The sequence below is a fragment of the Sarcophilus harrisii genome, chromosome 5 (genome assembly GCF_902635505.1).
Source record: "Sarcophilus harrisii chromosome 5, mSarHar1.11, whole genome shotgun sequence".
Lineage (NCBI taxonomy): Eukaryota > Metazoa > Chordata > Mammalia > Dasyuromorphia > Dasyuridae > Sarcophilus > Sarcophilus harrisii.
The window spans coordinates 238650974-238671429 of NC_045430.1; the positions used below are offsets into that span (position 1 = coordinate 238650974).

Genomic DNA, 20456 nt, shown 5'->3' on the forward strand with positions numbered 1-20456 from the left:
ATTTCAACTTTTACTGAAATCTTTGAAAGCCCCTTTGAAAAGTCACTACAGATGATCTATATCCCATGGTATTTATTCATATCCCCATGGTATTCTTTCACAGAGTCACTTTTAGCTACCTGTCAACTGACAGCAGTATTGTGAGGAAAGGACATTCTTAATATTAAATCTCTCTATGAACAGGAGTTACCATTATTATCTTTATTATTTAAACCTTGTAGTTAAGGTTATTTTTATTCTTTGAACCTGCATCTTGCAAGATGGGAAATCTATTTTAAAATGTTTAAGTAAATATCACACTACAAGTTCCCTCCCCCCCCAAAAAAAAAAACAAAAACAGAAAAGATACATTCCTCCGGCTCATTTATTTCTATAATTAGGCTCCCTCCCTTCTTTTTCAGGTTCCCTACTTCCTCCCTGAAGGTTGACAGTCACAAATTAATTGTGCAGAATTGCCCACACAGGTGTTTAAAATCAAAGAAATTTCACAAGCCCAGAGTTTTCCTTGTCTGCCAGGGTATAATTTGTTCTGACCCCTGAACTCAATGTTGGTGTTCTTGGTCGTTGCAGGCTCTGCACCCACTGAGCTGTGAGTACAAGATGGACAATGTAAGCAGAATGGTGGTGTGTGACTTGGGGAACCCTATGGTGGCTGGAACCAATGTAAGAGAAAACCAGATGCAGTAGCTGATTTTTATCTGATTGAATTTTAAGGGAAGTGAGTGGAAAACTACTCAATTAGAACTCAGCTACTTAACAAGCTGTGGCTAAAACAAATTGCTCATTTAGATGGGAAATTAATGGAGTAATAAGATCTAGCATCATTTCCACAAACTGGGGTCAAAAATATAAAAGGAAAATACTTTCTTCTTGACATTGAGAACTGATTTTCTGATTTAAATTTATTTTTGAATTAGTTCTACTTGCGAATTTATGTTAGAAACTCAATTTTAAAACCCCCCAATATATATGAGTTCCTTTCTTGGGTCACCTCCAATTAAACACACACACGAGCACACACATAGAAACTGAGTGACCAGAACAAGGAACTTCCCTCTCTCTTCAATCATTATTTGAAATTTCTAAGATTTCCCAATTGGTCTTTGAGTTGCCTTTTCTGTATGTGGACTAATAAATATGCTATATTTATTGTGCTAATGTCCACATCCTATATATATATTTTTTTCAACCTGAAACAAAGAAGGTTCTAAGTCTCTTTCACTATTTATTGTCTTCTGAGAATGAAGTCAATAATAGCAGAACAGGAAGCAAGCTTGTTTTCTTGAGATTTCAAATGTCCCTTTAAAAAGGAAAATTTTTAAATAAATAATAATTATTCAACTAAGTTCTTAAAGTGAGGATGACGCAAATAGTCAATATTGTATGAAGCCATAATGTTAAAAGTACATAATCAGAATGGGATATTTGAACTACAACATGGAAAATTATATAGGCAGTGTTGTGTTTATGAACCAATTAATCTGTCTCCTACCCAGTATTTCAAGAAAAATCCAGCCATCTAGTGTGAGTGAGACCTACCTAAAAGCAAACAGGAAAGAAATAAAGTCATTGCTATTCAGCATCTGCAGGTCATTAGTTTCTAATTGCTGTGTTAGTACTGAATCTTGAGTGAGAATAATGTGAGTTCTTTAAAACTTTACCTGAACTAGAGAAAAATGAGAATAAAAATTGTCAACTCATCATTATATAAAGGAGAGCATAGATGGGATAGAATTTGTTCCTAAAGTTCAATTTTAAAGTCAAAATGATTTCAAATAAAGGGGGACAAAAGGAAAACAATACATTTGGCCATCCAAAAATGTTTTTAAAAAAAAAAGGAAAGAAATTAGGAGATAGAGTTGTTTGGATTAGTTTATCTCATAGGATTATTACTGCAGCAGAAAATCATTCACTTTCTTATCTTATTCTTGTAATAGCTCTGACCACATTTAGTTTCATTGTATTGTTTTCTCATGTGACACTTTGGTATAATTACCTGCCTATTTTGTGGGTTTTGTGTTTTTTAAAGATTATATGTCCGTTGATTATAGTACAATTCTATAGATAAAGATACTATTAAGGCTTGAAGTATTAAAGGCATGAAGGGAGTGTTATTTCAAACCCCAGTATTTTAAAAGTTGTTTTCATAAGGGCAAGAACTATGTTATATTCATGTTTATATTGTTCTTAAATCCAACTGTAGGATCTTGTACATTTTAGGTATTTAAAGAGGTAAAATAATACACACAAATATACACACATTATATGTATATAAAATCTCATTTAATCCTCGCAGCAAATAATAACCCTAATAAGTCTAAATACACTCCAAGTTTATCAACTTAGAAGAGTTAAGAAAATTTTTTCCTAGCAAAAAAAAATAAAAACAAAAATGCCAAATGAGGTTATTTTTGAAAGTTAGTGTTTAATTCTAGTTATGAATATAATAGTTCATTCACATCAGACTGTCATCATTAATGATTTTCCCTTTACTTAGCATTGTTTTTAATTCTTGCCAATAGTAGAATAGGTTATCTTTCAAAATAGATGGCTCACTGTCACTAGAGTGTTTAGGAAGAAGCTGGATAGCTAATCCTCTATCAAGGATATATAGTATAAGACATTCCTAAATTGGAAGCAAAAATAGCTTTTTTAGTTCTAGAATTCTTTCATGGCTGAGTCTCATACCTGATTCTTTCCTAGTACTCACTAGGTCTCCGATTTGCTGTCCCTCGTCTTGAAAATACCAATACAAGTATTGACTTTGATCTCCAAATCAGAAGGTAAGACCTTTCATCATTGAGGGACTTTGAACTTTTGAACTAAATGCTTTTCTCTCCATGTTGTTTTATTTTATTCATCTCTTAAAAACTATCCTAAAAGAGCAATCAAAGATTTCATTACCCATTCAAGATAGTTCTTGACAAGGAGTCCATGAATTCATGGGGGGGGGGGGGAGTATGGTTTGTGAATTTGAAAATTTTAATATTTTGATATGTATTTCAAAATACTTCATTTCTTTTGTAACCATTTATATTTATTTTGTGCTTTTAAAAATATTATTCTGAGAAAGACTCCATAGGCTTCACTATGCTGTCAAAAGGATCTATGATTTTTTAAAAAAGATTAATGATCTCTAGAGCTCTAGGAGTTTCAACACCTTGATCAATGTTTTAATAAAGATGTTGTTTTCAGTACTTATCTATAGTGATTGAATTGACCAATCGAACAATCCCATGAAACACTCTAACAGCTAACATTCCTAATCCTAATCAGCTATTACTCATGTCTTAGAGGAAGAAAGGAATCTCATTGTCAGTACCAATCTTTGGCCAGATTATGAAGTAGGCAGAATCTGTTTCTCTCTTTCTCCTTTCATTTCCCTATCCTGGTATCCCAACCTTCCTTTCAAAGATCTATCTTAAACCCCAAACAGCTATTAGCTAATCTTCAGTAAATGATAACTGATGGTGTGACCCTACCTCAGGGAGTATTTTCATTTTAATAGGAGAGATTGATGTCTGGCAAAAACTTCTAAGACACAAAAAAATGATTATTTGATTAGATATCCTGACAGACAAGGGAAGGAAAGCAATTGAGAAGCATCCCTGACCATTCCCTTGATTTCAATTTATAGGACAGCTATGCTTCTTCCCACTGAGACTAGCTCTTTTCAAGTCTCTAGTTTATTTGAATTTATTCCCTTTCCCTCTACCCTTTTTTTCATCCTGAGAACTAGAATTAACCCTATCCTGGAAGAAATAACCAAGAGCAATGTGACTTCTCAACAGGACCATCACTGGATCAGTATTTATTGATGATGAATAAGGGCCAATCCCTTATTCCCCCATACCATGCCCCAGATTATGCAGTAAAGAGAGTGGCTTAAAATTTTCATTTAGCTTTGAATGAAAATATGAAGCCAGGATTTTCAACTTGGATCTCATAGAATGAATTATATGACTTTGATATAATGAATCTCTTTAGAGTCAGCATTCTTTTTTCAATACTTTAAGGAAATTCATGGTATATTAGGTAGAGAGCCAACCTCAAAGCCAAGTTCAAGGGTCTATTCTGATTTATTGTAGTTGTGTGCCTGGGGGCAAATGATTTAACCTCTCAATGCTCTAGACATAGCTCTGTGCTAGCCTTTGAGAAGTCTCCATTGGTAGAGAGAGTTCTCTCCTCTGAGTATCCCTTCTACCAATGAAATCACAGGCATTATTCTTATTGCTTAAGAAATAACATAGAAGTGATTTGATGGAGGACATTTAAATACACAGAAGCAGGGAGGATGGAATGCATCTGATGAAGTTGCTCAGTTAGGACTTCACCCAAGACCTCTGGGTTCCTGTGTAATTATGAATGATTTCCAGGGTGAAAGAATATTCTACCTCATTTTATATTCCCTTTTTAATGGATGTCAGTAAGATCTTCCTACATTTAACCTAAATTCTTCCTAAACCTAAAACCTTGTACTCTCTTGGTGATCAAGTACAGAGTGAGCATTCACCATTTATCTTACTGAATTATCAGAGTGCATAATGAAACCTAATGACCCACCAAACCCATGCTTACCACATAGTAAATCCTAGCCCATGGCTACTAACAGGAGCCCTATCAGCACTGCTCCTTACTTCAGGAATAATTATATGTTTTCACTTCCACTCCACACTACTTCTCTTCATAGGAATTACATCAATACTCCTAACAATATTCCAATGATGACGAGATATTGTACAAGAAGCATTTCAATCTCGGTCCAGAAGATGTCACATATAATACTGCAGTTTATCCCCTAGTTATATCATGAATTGTTTTTTTCACTGCACTCATTGTCTGCAATTTTAACCAAAGTAGCTTCACAGAGTTCTGCTTCCCTGAGTAAACATTTTATTGGATTCTACTCTTATTCATTAGTAGTGCTTTCCAGAAAAACAAACAAATAGAGCTTCCATTTAGAAAGAAAAAAATAAAATTAATTTATCCTTCTTTCTCACTTATAACTGCAGCACTTGCATATAATGAGCTGTGCAGTTAGTAGAGCTTGAGTGCTGAATCTAGGACATTGATTTTAGGATTTTCAGTTTTAGGAGCCTTCCCCAATGCCTTTTTGTAGAAAGCTGTCCTTTGTTATCATTGTTGCTCTAATAAGTACTAAATTAAAAATTGAAAACAAAATAGATATTCTTTTCATATTCACTTTCATCTTAAAGAATCTGTCTTGATTTTTCTTTCTTCCTTAAATGCTATAGCAATGTACTACCATCAATAATTATCTTGAAAAATTAAAAAAAATAAAAATAAACATGATATTGACAACCATATGGAATTATTAAACACATACACACATATACATACACACACACACACATACAGGACCCCTGCTCAAGAAATCTGAATTCTATTATCTTTACTCTTTTCCTAGTTAGGGGTTCCTCAGTCTCTTCTTCATCTGTGAAATGCAAGTTGGATTAGGTCACTTTCCAAGTCTGTGATTCATATTCTAAGAATTATAAATGTGTCCAAAGACACATTCTGAATCCAGAAAATCACTTGTAGACTTAATCGTCATGAGGCAAATGAATCCTCCGTAATCTACTATTCTGATAGATTTCAAAGATGCAAATAAGATTGCAGTGAAATGGTTTAATTTTAGCTTAAACAAGTCCATTCAAACTCAAAGTAAAACAAATATGCTCAAAATCAAATTTCAATTCTTAAGGGGTTGGGGGTGGGGATTTGAATGCTGATCCTCATATACGGAATCCCAGTCCCCTGCTAGAAGAAAACTGGGCTTTCAGAGTCATTAACTTGGAGCACTTTTTGGTTGCCAAATGTTTGAGTAAAAGGGCTTTTTGCTACTTTTGCTCTGTGATTCATGAAAGTCTTTTCTTCCATATGTAAAGAGAGTCTCCTGTATTTATAACAGATCCATATGATCACCTTATCCATTTTTTCTTTGCCAGAAGAGGAGCTATAGATTAAATGCTGGTTCTATTGGCTAATATAATTAAAAGGACAAGAATCTTAAAAGGTTGCATGTTTTCATTAAGAGGGAAGGAAGGAAGGAGGGAAAGACAGACAGACAGAAAGAGATAAAGATAGAGACAGAGGGACACACAGAGAGAGAAAGAAAGAGGAACAAAGGAAATAGTAAATGGAGAAGAAGGAGGAAATGTGCTTCTATTAGAAGAATAAGTGAAAAACATATTTATCCTTGGCATACATCAGGATGTGTTCCTATAGAGGAAGTTCACCATTAATTTTCTTAGAGTAGAAAGTATAAATAGCACCATATCATAGACAATGATGGATTACTTGTTTAATGTAACAGCAGTATTAGCAAGGGAGGCTTGCTTTTCAGAGAGCGGTCAAGAAAGCATACAAACTGTATATATTAATTGTGGTTCCTTTCTCATGAGGGGATTTTATTAAGAACTACTGGATTCAGTGCAAACTTCCCTAGAAATTCTATACTGCAAAATATCATAGAATTGCTTTGAATAGAGAAGCAGAAAATTTAGTTTTCAGGGCTTTGATTTACTTTATTGTATTTCTAAAAAGACAATATACACTTCATGTTTTAAAAATAAGTTCCATACCTGATACCTGTTTACATTACCATCTATAGCATAGAAGAAAGTACACATGCTTAACATATATTGGATTGTCTGAATAGGGGAAGGAATAGGGGGGAAATAGAGGGAGAAAAAATTTAGAACACAAGGTTTTGCAAGGGTGAATGTTAAATACTATTTTTGCATATATTTTGAAAATAAAAAGCTATTATTTAAAAAAGAAAAAATACATTACTGTATATAATGAATAGTTTTGCTCATTAAAATAATTGGAAATGACACCATTTAAATACACACTTATGCACATAAACATTGTTCTTATAATTCAATCCCCATGTTTTCCACTAACAAGGAAATAGGAAAAAAAAAATATAGCTAGCTATTCCTTAGAAGACTCAAGTTTGCAAATCAAATCATTGCCTATGACTTACAAGAAACTCAGAACCACAAAGCCTGCATCCAGAAGAATCATTCAAATGCTTTTCAGTGGTTAGTCATTCCCAAGGATGTGCTTGAAAAAGAAACTTTTCTATACTCCCCAGATGTGATCATAATAGACCAGTATAGCAATGGGATTCAAACAGTGGTGAGCAAGTCCCTCTAGGCTTATTCCAGTGCTAGCCCATTATGGAAACTGAAACTGCCATCTGCTGATTTCTGTTTTTCCATATGTGTTTGTAATTATATAGTTTGTTGTTATCTGTACATGTGATCAATCAGGATGTTAAAAAATGTAAATAATTAAAAGAACCAAGGAAGCACATTTTAATGATCTTTTAAGAGTTTCTATTGAATTTTATCCAATTCTTCCCAGTTTTTAAATTTAGAGAGCTTTAAAAAGCTCACCAGAAGAAACCCTGTTCTTTGGGAGTTCAATCCTATACCGTTTTTCACTGAATCATTCTTTCTAACCTTGGAATCCCAATAGAAAGTAGCTCTCCTTGGAGAATAGCCAGGTTACAAGACATTTTCATTCTGCAGAGGTAATTGCAGAATGTAAATAATATATTAACTCTAATCCATGGTAGGAAATAAATTAGGAAAGCTAGATGTGGATAGTGTCAGGACCTGTAGTCAGAAATGACCAGAGTTCAAATCTGGCTTCAGACACTTTGTAGCTGGGTGATCCTGGGCAAGTCACTTAACCTTGTTTACCTCAGTTTTTTGCGCTGTAGAATGAGCTGGAGAAATAAATGACAAACTACTCCAGTATCTCTGGCAGGAAAAATCCAAATGGGGTCATGAAAAGCTAGACTGAAAAAATGAACAACAATAGGAAATACATAATTTGGTTCAATTAATGCTTTAGTTTTATAAGACCTATCTTCTTTGCAGCTTTGAATGTTTAATATAGTCATCTTTTGTTAAATGATGGTTGGAGGGAACATTTTCCCCAACATCAGTTTGCTTGAGAAAGTATCAGCAAATATAATAATGATTTTACCATTATTTTTTAATTACAAAAAGTGAATTTTTCCACTTGAAATCCTTGAAGCACTTCATGGACAATTCATTGCTCTGTTATCAAGTAGTTTTTCAACCCAACCTGGTTTCTTTCTATAAACTTAATATACTCAGAAGTTCACATTCCCCACAGGGGGTAACTCAAAAAGCAGGATCTAGATGTAAAACTGAAACTGACCTCTGTAACCATATTGTCCAAGCCACCCATTTTTACAGATGAGAAAACTAAGACCCAGGAAGTTTGTGACGATAAATGTCCCACAAGAAGTGAGCTTCAGACATGGGCTATAACAATAATAATTAATATTCATATAACATTTGCCAAGTGCTTTATTCATATCTTATTTTATTTTGATGACAACTGTGGGAGAATCAGATACTTTGAATTCAGAACCAGAGATTACTGGATCATGAAAGTAAATTTACTATAAGGAGAGTAGATAATGTCATGTTTTTCAAGATCCTTATATTTTGATTGTACTTTGGGAGGTTATCTGTACCATTAGAATAAAAAACAAAAGTTGACTGGAAAATCTTTTGTGTAATAGAAAATAGAAAAAAAAATTATGAAAGTATCTGCCTATTGATCCTGGGAGGCAAATTCAATCTAGTCATTTTCCAATCAAAATTCCAAAGATTAATTCACTTCCTGACATTTAAAGTATTTTCAGAAAAATCATTTTTGTGTGTGTGTGTGAGGTACTTGATCTTTGATCAAGATGCTTGATCCTTAAAACATACTTTCATTTTCAAATAAGTTTTTTTTAGATGCTCATGCCTTGTCATTGTTGATTTAAAAATATATGGACTGTATTGTGTAGTTACTATTCTTTAGCATAATTATTAATTTTGCTGTATCTATATTTTAGTTCCAACAAGGATAATCCAGATAGCAATTCCGTGAGCCTGCAAATCAATGTTAGCGCTATGGCCCAAGTAGAGATAAGAGGGTAAGTAATAAATTGTAGTTGTATAATATCTGGACACATATCACATATCTAGGCACAAAAATAGTTAAAAATTAAAAAAAAAACTATACTAGTGAAGTGAGTTCTCATATTAAAAATTATCTATTCAGTTCCTTTGTATATTTACTTACATATTCTGCTAACCTTATAACAAAGAGTAAAAGAGACTTTTAATTTTAAATTTTTTTTTAGCTCCCTATAGAAAAGAAACAATGAAAAAACTTCTTAAAAACATAGCTTTCCAAAATTGGAGTGAACCTCCTTGGGGATGATGATTTTCTTAGCCTTATACATCTTTAAGCAAATGCTAGATAGGTAAATAAGATTCATGTTTTCATAAGGGATTGAACTAAATGATTTCTAAGATCTCTTGCAAATATCTAATCTAAATCTAAATATTAGAAATCAAGATTTTGTGCTATGATCTATGTAGAAACTGTCAAGGAAGACCCAAGTCTTCCAATGACTTCATTGACGTGGATTGTGAATTGTCATGGCCAAAAGGAATTTCTTCTGTTCACTTGCATTCTGATGATGATTCTATCTGTATTTAGTTCAAGTATTCTATGATTATGAACACTGGAATAGGAATCCACAATTTCCTATTTACCATGACATCCTAGTGGGTTATGGTTTTTATATCTGTCATCCAAGGATCAGGCTGGCTAAGTCTGAGAAACATGGAACCAAGATTTAGGGAACAGGTATTTATTTTTTGTTAGTTACAACAATTTATTAAGCCATTTGTTAAGGCATGGGCAGCTAAATGATACAGTAAATGTAATACCTAGCCTGGAATCAGGAAGATATGTCTTTCTGAGTTCAAATCTGCCCTCGGACACTTACTAGCTATGTGGTCCTAGGCAAGTTATTTAACCCTGTTTGCCTCAGTTTCCTCATCTGTAAAATGAGCTGGAGAAGGAAATGGCAAAACATTGTGTACTGACCCAAACATAGATAGAATCATCATCAGAAAGCAATTTAACAGATGAAATTCCAAAATTGAGTCACTACAAGTCAAACCAAATTGAAATGACTAAACAACACCAAAATTTTGATGTAGGTCTTATAACAATTTTAACATAGCTGAAATTACATTATGGTCTTGTTTGTTGATTGAGCAATCAAATGTGAGATTAGAGGAACTGGATCGCTAGAGCTTGATTTACACATTCTAAATCTATACCACATGTAAGGCAAAAAAAAAAGAAAATGAATTTTAAGTGGATCAATTTTATTTTTCATTTAAAAAAATCACATTAACTTAATAAATACCACCTAAGGTATAATCCTTACATACCACTAATTTCCATTTTCATTCCATTTTAAAGCTAATTTTAGATATTTAATAATTCCTTAGATTTGTGATGAAAAAAACATAATAAGACATTATTCTTCTTTACCTTATTATTAGTCACCTTTTTATACTTTTCACAGAAGATTTATTCAAAAGTTGGGACTGAGTTTCTTAACTTGACATAAAATGAAATGTTTCCTATTGCAAATAAAATATAATATTAGACATTTTCTGGGTGAAGTGAGCCAAGGACAATTAAGTTAAGGCTTAATGCAAAATATTCCCCCCCCTTTTTTTTTCTTATATTGAACTTCTGGAGGAAATGTATTCAGTTGTCTGCTTGTTACCAATGTGACTTTTTTCTTTATAAGGAGACATGGAACCACTCCCTTTGTTATACTGTAGTGTCATCCTATATAAGCTTCATTATAGAAATATGATCATCTAAAATGCTGATCTAATTTCCTAACTTAAGAAGTTTTGAAAGTTCTTTTTCGCCATTTTCACTCTCTTTTGGGGGTCATTTTCAAAATAAAATCCTTCCCTCCAATTATCATCATTGGTAGAGAAAGAATTTGTCAAAATGTTGTATTGTTCTAGGAATGAAATGTCATGAAAAAGTAATGTATGAGAATCTCATATGCTCGATTTATAGGAAAAGCTAACTTTTTAGGCCCGCAACAAGTATATTATTTTGTTGTTGTTGTTGAATCCAGACACTATCTTAAACAATAGATTTGAAAATTTCTTCCTGTATCTAATGTTTTTCTGAGCCAAATGTGGGTTCTACTTTTGAGGGCAAATACAGAAGAACTCACCAGCTTAATTTGAAACTAGATAATCTCTGCTTAGTTTTTAGACGCAGCTCTATACTGAATTCTTGACACTGTGAGCTTTAGAAGTACTGGCTAATACTGCAGTAGATTTCAGACTAAAATACATGATAAGAAAGCAATTCATATGAAAGAAGGTCTTAGGGAAGGAGTGGGCTATAAGCACAAGAATCACCAATATGAAGAGGCAGGCAGGTAAAACGTTTTTAACTGGATGAACAAGACCAGTGTGCAATGTCATTATCCCCCTCTCAACTCCTCTCTGGAATGGTATGTCTAATTCTGGGTGCTACATTTTTCAAGCAGCATTGGCCAGCAAGACCATATCCAGAATAAGGTGACCTGGAAGAAGATAGTAAGGGCCTTAAAGTCATGCCACCATTCAAAAGAAATAAGGATGTTTAACCTGAAGTAGACACTTCAGAAGGAATATGATAGACTTCAGACTTACAGAGGGCTGCCAGATGGAAAAAGAAATAGACTTCTTTTCATGGCTCTGAAAGGGAGATTTCAGTTCAATTAAAAAAAAGAAAAGAAAAAATAGAGCTTTAGAAAAATGGAATGAATCTTCTTGTGGGTGACTGTTTTCCTGGCCTTCAAAGCCTAGGTGATTATTTTCCCAGCCATGGATATCTATAAGCAAAGACTTGATGTGTGAAAAAAATTCATGTTTATGTTATGGATTGAGCTAAGTGATCTCTAAGACCCCTTTCAAATCTAAATCTGAATATTAGACTTCAATGATTGGTGCTTTGATTTGTGCAGGAACTTCCTTCACTATAGATGCAAATCTTGCAATGACTTCATTGACATTGGTCATAAATTGTCATGGCCAAAAAAAAAAAATTTCTTCTGTTAAATTGCTTTCTGATGATGATCCCATCTATGTTTGGGTCAGTACACAATGATGACTCTTCCATGGGCTGTTAGAATTTTTGGAAACAAATCTGATCTTAATCATCAATTATATTCCTCCTTCTTAAAATAGTCAGTAGATGTGGGATAATCTTTGGAAAACTATACCTTCCCCCCATAACAATTTCATTCAATCTAGGGAAAGAAAGCATTCTTTTTTCAACAGAGATACCAACTTAACAAATATTTATGAAGTACTTACGACAATCAAGCCATAGAATCAAGATGTTGGGGATATAAAGATAGATGTGACCCAGACCCTACTCATAGATAGTTTCAGTTTAAGAGACAGAGAGAGAGAGAGAGAGAGAGACAGAGAGAGAGAGAGAGAGAGAGAGAGAGAGAGAGACAGAGAGAGAGAGAAGAGAAAGAGAAATATTGATTGAGATTCAAACAGACACACGGAGACAGGACAGACACACAGAGAGAGAGACAGAGACAGAGATGCACAAAAAGAAATATGAGATGAGAAAAGAAGTATACCTTGGAAGAAGTTTAAAGGGTAGGAAGAGCATGAGGAACCAAGAAAAGGAGACCAGAAAGGGACAACCCAAGAGGTAGGATTGTGAACTATAATAATGTAATCTCATGGAACAAAAAGAAGGAGAAGAATAGCACTTCCAGTTCCAAAATGTTTCAGAGAGGTCAAGAAAAATAAAGATGGAAGTTTGGGGGGAGGGGGAGTATTTTTGTTTATTGATAACATAGTCATTAGTAATGCTGGATAAAGCTTATTCAGTAGATGGTGAGGACAGAAAACAGATTATTAAGAGATTTGGGAGAAAAACTCTAATTGATGATAAACAAAGAAAACAAATATATACTAATCTATCTAGGAAATTGGACAGTAAATGGGAGGAGACATAAAAGGTGCCTGAGGAGAAAGTGAGAATAGGGATGATTGATACAGCAGATTCACATAGATAAGAGGAGAGGTTGAGATTAGAAGTACAGGTGAAGAGGGTGACCTCTGTCAAGACGAGGGTCACTTGTGCCTCTGAAACTGTAAGAAGGAAAGAAGGTAAGGATATTCAAAGTATAGAGCAGTGGTTCTCAAACTTTTGTTTTCAGTATCTTTATCTTATTAAAAATTATTCAGGATCTCTCCAAAGCGTTTTTGTTTATCTGGGTTATATTTATAGACATTTACCATATTGGAAATAAAAACTATTTTTGAATTTGTAGACCCTCTAAAAGGGTTTCAGAGATCCCCAGGATTCTTTAGACCATACTTTGAGAACCACTGGTATAGAGTCACAAACTTTACTTTCTCATTGGGAAAGGTAGATAGAGCTAGGAATTTTAGAGAAAGGCAACATTAGAATAACTATCATGGAGAATGTGATTTAGGGGCTCAGTGAAACATTTATGGAGATAAAAGGTCGCCATGCAGCAATAAAAACCTACTTAAGATTAGATGATAGTAGACATTTATAGTGAACCCCATCATTTGTGCATATAGATCCAGATTTACTCCTTCCAAAAAAAAGTTTGCCAGATATTCTACGATAAATATTGGTATTAGCACCTAGCCTAAACATTTTGCTACCAAATTGTTCATGTCACCAAGGTGCTAGTAGGGAAACTATTAAAATCCCAGCAGCGACAGTGGTCCATTATCTCAAGGACTTTGTCTCTTCCTAAAAGGATCGGTCATCATTACTTTCCTGGACCTCAGGTTTTCTATAAATGAGGGGGTTTCAGTCATTATTTCTAATGTCCTTTCTTGTTCTCAAATTCAAAGATCTTTTATAAAGTATTTAGACATTTACATGAAATAACTGCAGTACAAAAGACAAAGAGGCTATTTCTTAAAGCTCCTTCTTTATGTTGATAGGTCTGTAAACTTAGATTATCAAACTTGTGAGGCTATGTAATTCAACCCATTCACTTTATAGATTAGGAATCTCAGGCAAAGAGTAGTAAAGTTACTTACCTGAGATCCTATAGGTAGAAAATAGGAGAGTCAAGATTTAAACTTGCATCCTTGACTCAACATCTGGCACCTGAAATGATAAATAATTACTGCTGGCAAAGAGAAAGCTATCTTCTGGAATAGTTATCATTGAGCACTCCCACTGTGCATTTTTATGCAATTTCTTTAGCATTAAGCAATGTTTCTGTGGAATATTAGAAGAAATTGTATATGACCCCACACCCTAAGGAAACAACTTTGTTTAATTACTTTTAATTAAAAGAATTTGAATTTTTTTCCAGTCTCTGTCATATATAACTCAGGAAATTTGTAATTTTTCAGAAAAGAAATAGAAGCATACAGAAAGTATAGCAACCCAAACTTAGAACTAGAAGAAACATTATAGTCCACTAAATACAATTTCCTCACGTTATAGATAAAGAAATTGACACAGAGAATAGTTAGATGACTTGGCCAGAGTTATACAACTAGTATACAAAGGATTCTAAGTCTTTGTTACTCCAAGTCCAGGACTCTATCAACTACACCATGCTGCTTCTATTAAGTGATTTGCCTGAGGGACAGAATTCAGTTTAAAATGCTTTTTTGTTCTTTCTTTGGACATGGATTATCCAGAAGAGAGAATAAGATTTGAACTTTTGGGAGACTAAGTTGATTACTAACTCCCCTTAAGAGGCCAAAATGATTGATGGCCAAAAGAGATCATTTCCATTGAAACTACTTCTATCTGAATGTCTGGGAATTCTTCCTCTAGTGCTTGCTTTTTTATTAAATGCCAGCTCAGCTTGCTGAAAGAAAAAGGATCAGTTTATTAAAAATATTTTCTATTGAAACTTGAATTTACCATGGGTTTTGACAAAATTAACCATGGTTCACTTGCCCTGAGTGATCAATACTTTCAACATCTAATCATTGATAAATAGATGATGATATGAAGTAATAGAATTATATTCCATTCCCATTCACTCCATGTCCACATTCCATGCTGTGGATAAACATATAATATGTGAAAATAGTACTATATAATATCACAAACCAACTTATTTTTTTAGATAACATTGATTCCTGTCTCATACTCTCAAATTGTTAGCAAGACACTTTTGGAATATTCAACTAGGTTTTATCCTGAGCTTCTCACCCTGATTCTGATTCTTGGTCTGGACCTTATGATATAAAATAAGATATAGCGAAAAGAACCACTGAAAATTCAGGAATAGAGAGCTGAGAAGTGGCTGCTTTTCTCGTCTTGCCCAATATTTTCTGTCTTCATCTTGGGACATGTACTTTTTGAATGCCTAGATGTTGTTTTCTTTTCAACCTTAGCTAGACTTATGCTAATAAAGCCCTTTATTAGGGTCACATTTTAGTATAAAAACAACCTTGGTTTCCTAAGGGCAACGCCAACAAAATGCAAGCTCTAACAGGCCTTGGAAAGATTTCTGAAGTGGACTTGGAAACAGACTTCATGGTCTTTCTTTTTAGGACCAGCCCAGTTAAATTATGAGAAGGTCTACCACCAGATGGGGGCCATAACAACTCATTAAACCATCTACTAATGTGTCAAGGGGTTGTAATCCAGGTTATGAAGGAAGAATTGACCAAGACAGTCAAGATCTCAGATGCTGGAAGTTCTGAAGCATGTATATTTGAGCAAACTTACACACAGACAAATATGTGTGTGTGAATACCATATTGCCATCCTAAGTACACCTACATATTTGTGGGTATATTTAGGTTGCAAATAGGGACTCATGATTTCATTGATTGCAAAAAATAATGAATAAAAGAATTCTAATAATATAAATTAGGCCGTCTTCAACTTTAGAGACGTGACCAGAACATTGAGAAATTGGAGTGTCTCTGGGGCTAGATAACTACTGACTGTTAGAGGTGGGATTTGAATCTAATTCCACCTGGCTTTGAGATCAACTTTCTCTCTACCATGCTGGTTTTTTCTTATTATGGAGTCATTTAAATTGTATCCAATTCTCTGTGATTGTTTGAGATTTTCTTGGCAAAGTTATTAAAGTGGTTTGCCATTTCTGTCTCCAGCTCATTTTGTAGATGAGGAAACTGAGGCAAATAGGGTTACATGACTTATTCAGGGTCATACAACTAGGTCAGGTACTGAATTTTGTCTAAATTTTTTTTATTTACCTCAGTTCCCAGTACAGGTCATTGCACAGGTAGTGATTTAATATTGTAGTCAATCAGTAAGCCTTTATTAAATATCTACTATGTGCCTGGCATTGTGCTAAGTTCTGGGAATATTAAGAAAGGCAAAAAAAAAAAAAAATTGGTCCCTGTCCTGGATGAATTTATAATCTAATTAGATTTATGGAGATAGATACATAGATATAGATAGATAAATAGATGGATGGATGGATGGATGTTGTTAATACTACTGAAATGTAATTTCCTTGAGGGAACTGTAGATCTTATCAATTTTTGTATAGGTTATAACCTGACCCAATTCTCTGTGTTCGGTGCTTATATACATATTAAGTTCTCAGTGAATGTGTTGTTGAATGAATGGATGGATGATAGTGATGATAATCTTCATTCAATCATTTTTGATGCTTACATTGCAGAGTTTCCCATCCACCACAGATTGTTCTGCCAATTCATAATTGGGAGCCTGAAGAGGAGCCCCACAAAGAAGAAGAAGTTGGACCATTAGTACAACATATTTATGAGGTAACAAATATTAATTTTGTCCTAGCAATGTTGTCTTAAATTCTTTTCTTTAAAAGCAAAAACTCCCCACTTTGATGAACATTTAAAATGGCACAATCCAAATTCTTTTACTCACTCTGTATTAGTGTCTTCAAAATATTCTATTTCTAGATGTTGCAGTGGATACTGCCCTGGGGTTGGAATCAGAAAGATTCCTCTTCCTGAGTTCAAATCTGGCCTCAGACTCTTACTAGCTCACTCACTAGCTGTGACTTGGGCAAGTCAATTAACTCTATTTTTCTCAGTTTACTCTTCTGTAAAGTGAGCTGGAGAAGAAAATGGCAAATCACTGCAGTATCTTTACTGTGAAAATGCCAAACTAGGGGCATGAAGAGTCTAAAAAAATGATTGAATAAGAAATTCCTAGTTTGGCTCTAAGTCGTATGGATTAAAATAGTCATGGATCAGATTTACCTGCTCACTGTTAGTAAAGGCCATTAACAGGAAAAAAAATTTTATAGATCGAATTTTCTTGGTGGAAAGAACCTTAAAGAACAAAATTCCAACATGGTTATCTTAAAGGAAAGGAAATTGCATTGAATGTCATCTCCCATGCCTGGAATGTATTCCTTCTTAAGAGTCCTTCTCTTCCTTCAAGACACTACTCTAGTGCCCCCTTCTTCATCTTTCCTCATCTCTCCAAGTATTAGAGCTATCCTTTCCAAATTATCTTAGTACCTAAGATAGTTGTGATAATTGTAAAGTACTTAGGACATCACCTAGCATAAAGTAATGGCTGTGGAAATGTTAGTATTATCTTCAGCTAATAATTAAGTTACAGGCTTATTTTAATATAATTGAGGAAGAAAGATCCCATACTGGGACTTTCCCCATATTGAGACAATTCTATCTATTTTATATATTCAATTAAAATTAAGTAACTCATCTTAATAATGAGACTGCTATCATAGAGAAGGTTCATGTTTCAGGTGAAGATATAATACACAATTCTGAATCACATCTGTAAGATTTTATAATTTTATTATCTATTCTTATACCATTAAAAATAAAGAAAAACATTTAATATCAGATTTGAAGCTTTTAAATGTAGAAACATCTAAAATTAAATGATTTATTTGTTGAAACTAAGAATGCCAAAATTGAAATGATGATGATTTTATTTCCTTCATTACTTTTTTATTTTGTTAAAACATAACACTGAAAAGGAGCAACCACTATCATTTATTTGAAGCTTTTGAGACTTTTCTCCTTGGAAAATTCACCATTAAAAATAAGATTCTATGTGCTCTTCATAATTGATTTCTCCTGTCCCTTTCCCCTAGAGTTTATTACTACTTATCTTTTCCAATACTCCCAAATGAAGCTCTCATCTTCTACCTTTAAGAGAACATGTGAAGGTAACATTGACCAGATTTAACAATCCATTTGAAAATGGATTGTCTGTTTACTCCATTGAGAAAAGAAATCCAACTCTGTCAAGTATCGGAGAAAAGAGTTCTGCATGTATCCAACTGCATGTGACTCTGTCTAATAATGGATCAAAGAATCATTGAAAGTTCTTCTCCTGATACAAGATCATTTGAACCAAGACACACTGTGAAAAAAAAAAAAAAAAAAGAATTGTAAGATAAATTATGCAAATATCCCTATACTGGTTTCAGCTCTGGGGAGTACCTGAATTAGCCTGTCCTATGCTCTACTGAAACCGTCACAAGAATCCAACTACCAAATGACCTTACTAGTCTGGGTATAATAAGAATTCCATTTGTCCTGACCACATCATGATTATCAGATGTTCCATGCCCATTTAATTGCTCAGAATGTCTTTTTTAAAATACTATATAAGCGAATATCATTAAATTTTGATTGTGTGGATTGAATGGATTACTTAATAAACAAAAAAGTAAAAATGTGTTTTGGAATTGTTTAAGGATGTTTAAGATCTATGAAAAAAAGGTGAAAGTTTCCTATTAATGCTCAGAGAGTTTAAAAAACGAGTTCAAGTGTAGTAAATACTCTCTGTGAGCTCTTTTGCCGCCACTGAATAGAAGGGCTTTAGATTTTTTGAAGTGCATATCTCTTTATGAGATGTGAGTTTTTTCTTAGAGATTTACTGATTAAAATAAAGAGATCCCATGTTTGGAACAAGCCCTTTAAGTGAACTGTGGTGAGACCAGACTATCTTCTGCATTTGATAGATGACCATTCTTCCAGGGGGTGAAAGAGAGTATATCACATATGGTTATAATTCACAAGTCAGTAAGCAGGAAAGAGTAGACAGCTCTTACTAGGAAAAGCAACAACTGAGTTTAAAAATGATACCGTTAATGTCCCAAGCCTATCTCTAAAATTAAAGTAATAAAAACAATCAAGGTAAACACCATAATTTTAGACATGGCTAAGCTCTGTGGACAGTGTTGAGAAAATCCATACATGGAGTTTCACTGATTTAAACAAGCTCTCATAACAGCCATCAAGTCTCACTGTCTAAGCTGTTTACATAATTTTTCTGAACTTATATTCTAGCTGATTTTAAAGGAATTATATATAACATATATACATATTCATATTAAGTCATGATAGTCACCGTAATCATTTCTTTGGCAGCTACACAACATCGGACCCAGTACTATCAGTGAAACACTTCTGACCGTGGGATGGCCAAATTCTGCAAGAGATGAGTCTCTTCTATATATTTTCCATATTCAGACCCTTGGGCCATTGCAGTGTCGAACGAACCCTGCTATCAACTCACTGGGAATAAAGGTAGGAACTATTCCTACTAATCATGGTTTCATTATTAAAATATTATAAATTCTGGCAAGGTAGTATGGTATAATGTGTAAAGAGTTGCTTTTAGAGACAAGACTATGTTGGTGTCATGAGAGCCAAAAAATAGAATTAATTGCAAGTCAAAAGCTTCTCTCCAAAAAGACAATTTTTGAAAAATTGCCTACTAAAGTCTCAGACTGGTTTTAATCTGTATCAATGGAAGGACTTCCACTAATCCACACATCATTCTCCACCTTCATATGTGTAAAAAGATAAGCAATGAAAAGAAGCTGACTGGCTTCTATAATAACAAATTCATTATCGTTACAACAAAACAAGTAAATTCTTTAATAATATCAGGCCAAAACAAATAGGATTCCCTTTCCTTTTCTCATGCTTTGGGTAGGAGATTGGACATTTCTTCCTCTAAGTTCCTTCCACAGCTTAGAATTCTATAATTCGTTGATTCTCCTGATATCTTTTAAACTATTAAATATATCACTTTTATCTGGCTGTATGTAATGCTGAATTGTCTATACACCCGCAAGCCAAAATAAGACATTTCCAAATCTTTTGTCTGGAGGAATCAGTGTGGAATGCTAGTTGTGAAATACAATTGGCAAAGTGCTTAGTTCATTGTTTGGAGTGGGAATGATGGGCTTCCACTACCAGCTCCAAGTGCTACTGGTGACATGAGATAATCTCCCAAAGGCTGTCCACATGTCATATGAGCCAAAGGATTATGTTTCCAGGTTTCCATCCCATTGACAGAATTATGGAGAAGCCACAAGAGGGAGTGTTTGCAGTGAAAGGAGCACCGTATTTGAACACAGAAAACACCTGGGTGTGAATCTTGTCCTATTAGCTATGTCCAGGACTCTGGCTCTGAGCTTTAGTTTCTTTAGCTATAATCCTATCTAATCTGACAGATCTCACAGGATTGTTGGGTAGAAGGCACTCCATGAGCCTTAAAACACTGTAGAAATATACACT

General features: G+C 34.0%; 1 protein-coding gene across 1 annotated transcript in view; it reads left to right on the forward strand.

Moving 5' to 3' along the window:
- Positions 1-20456, forward strand: part of ITGA8 (integrin subunit alpha 8) — a 202965-nt gene that overhangs the window by 127568 nt on the left and 54941 nt on the right. The window contains exons 21-25 of the mRNA XM_031939925.1: positions 571-663; positions 2704-2783; positions 8915-8995; positions 16586-16691; positions 19299-19457. Of these exons, the coding sequence (XP_031795785.1) occupies positions 571-663; positions 2704-2783; positions 8915-8995; positions 16586-16691; positions 19299-19457 (519 nt within the window). The remainder of the gene's footprint in view (positions 1-570; positions 664-2703; positions 2784-8914; positions 8996-16585; positions 16692-19298; positions 19458-20456) is intronic.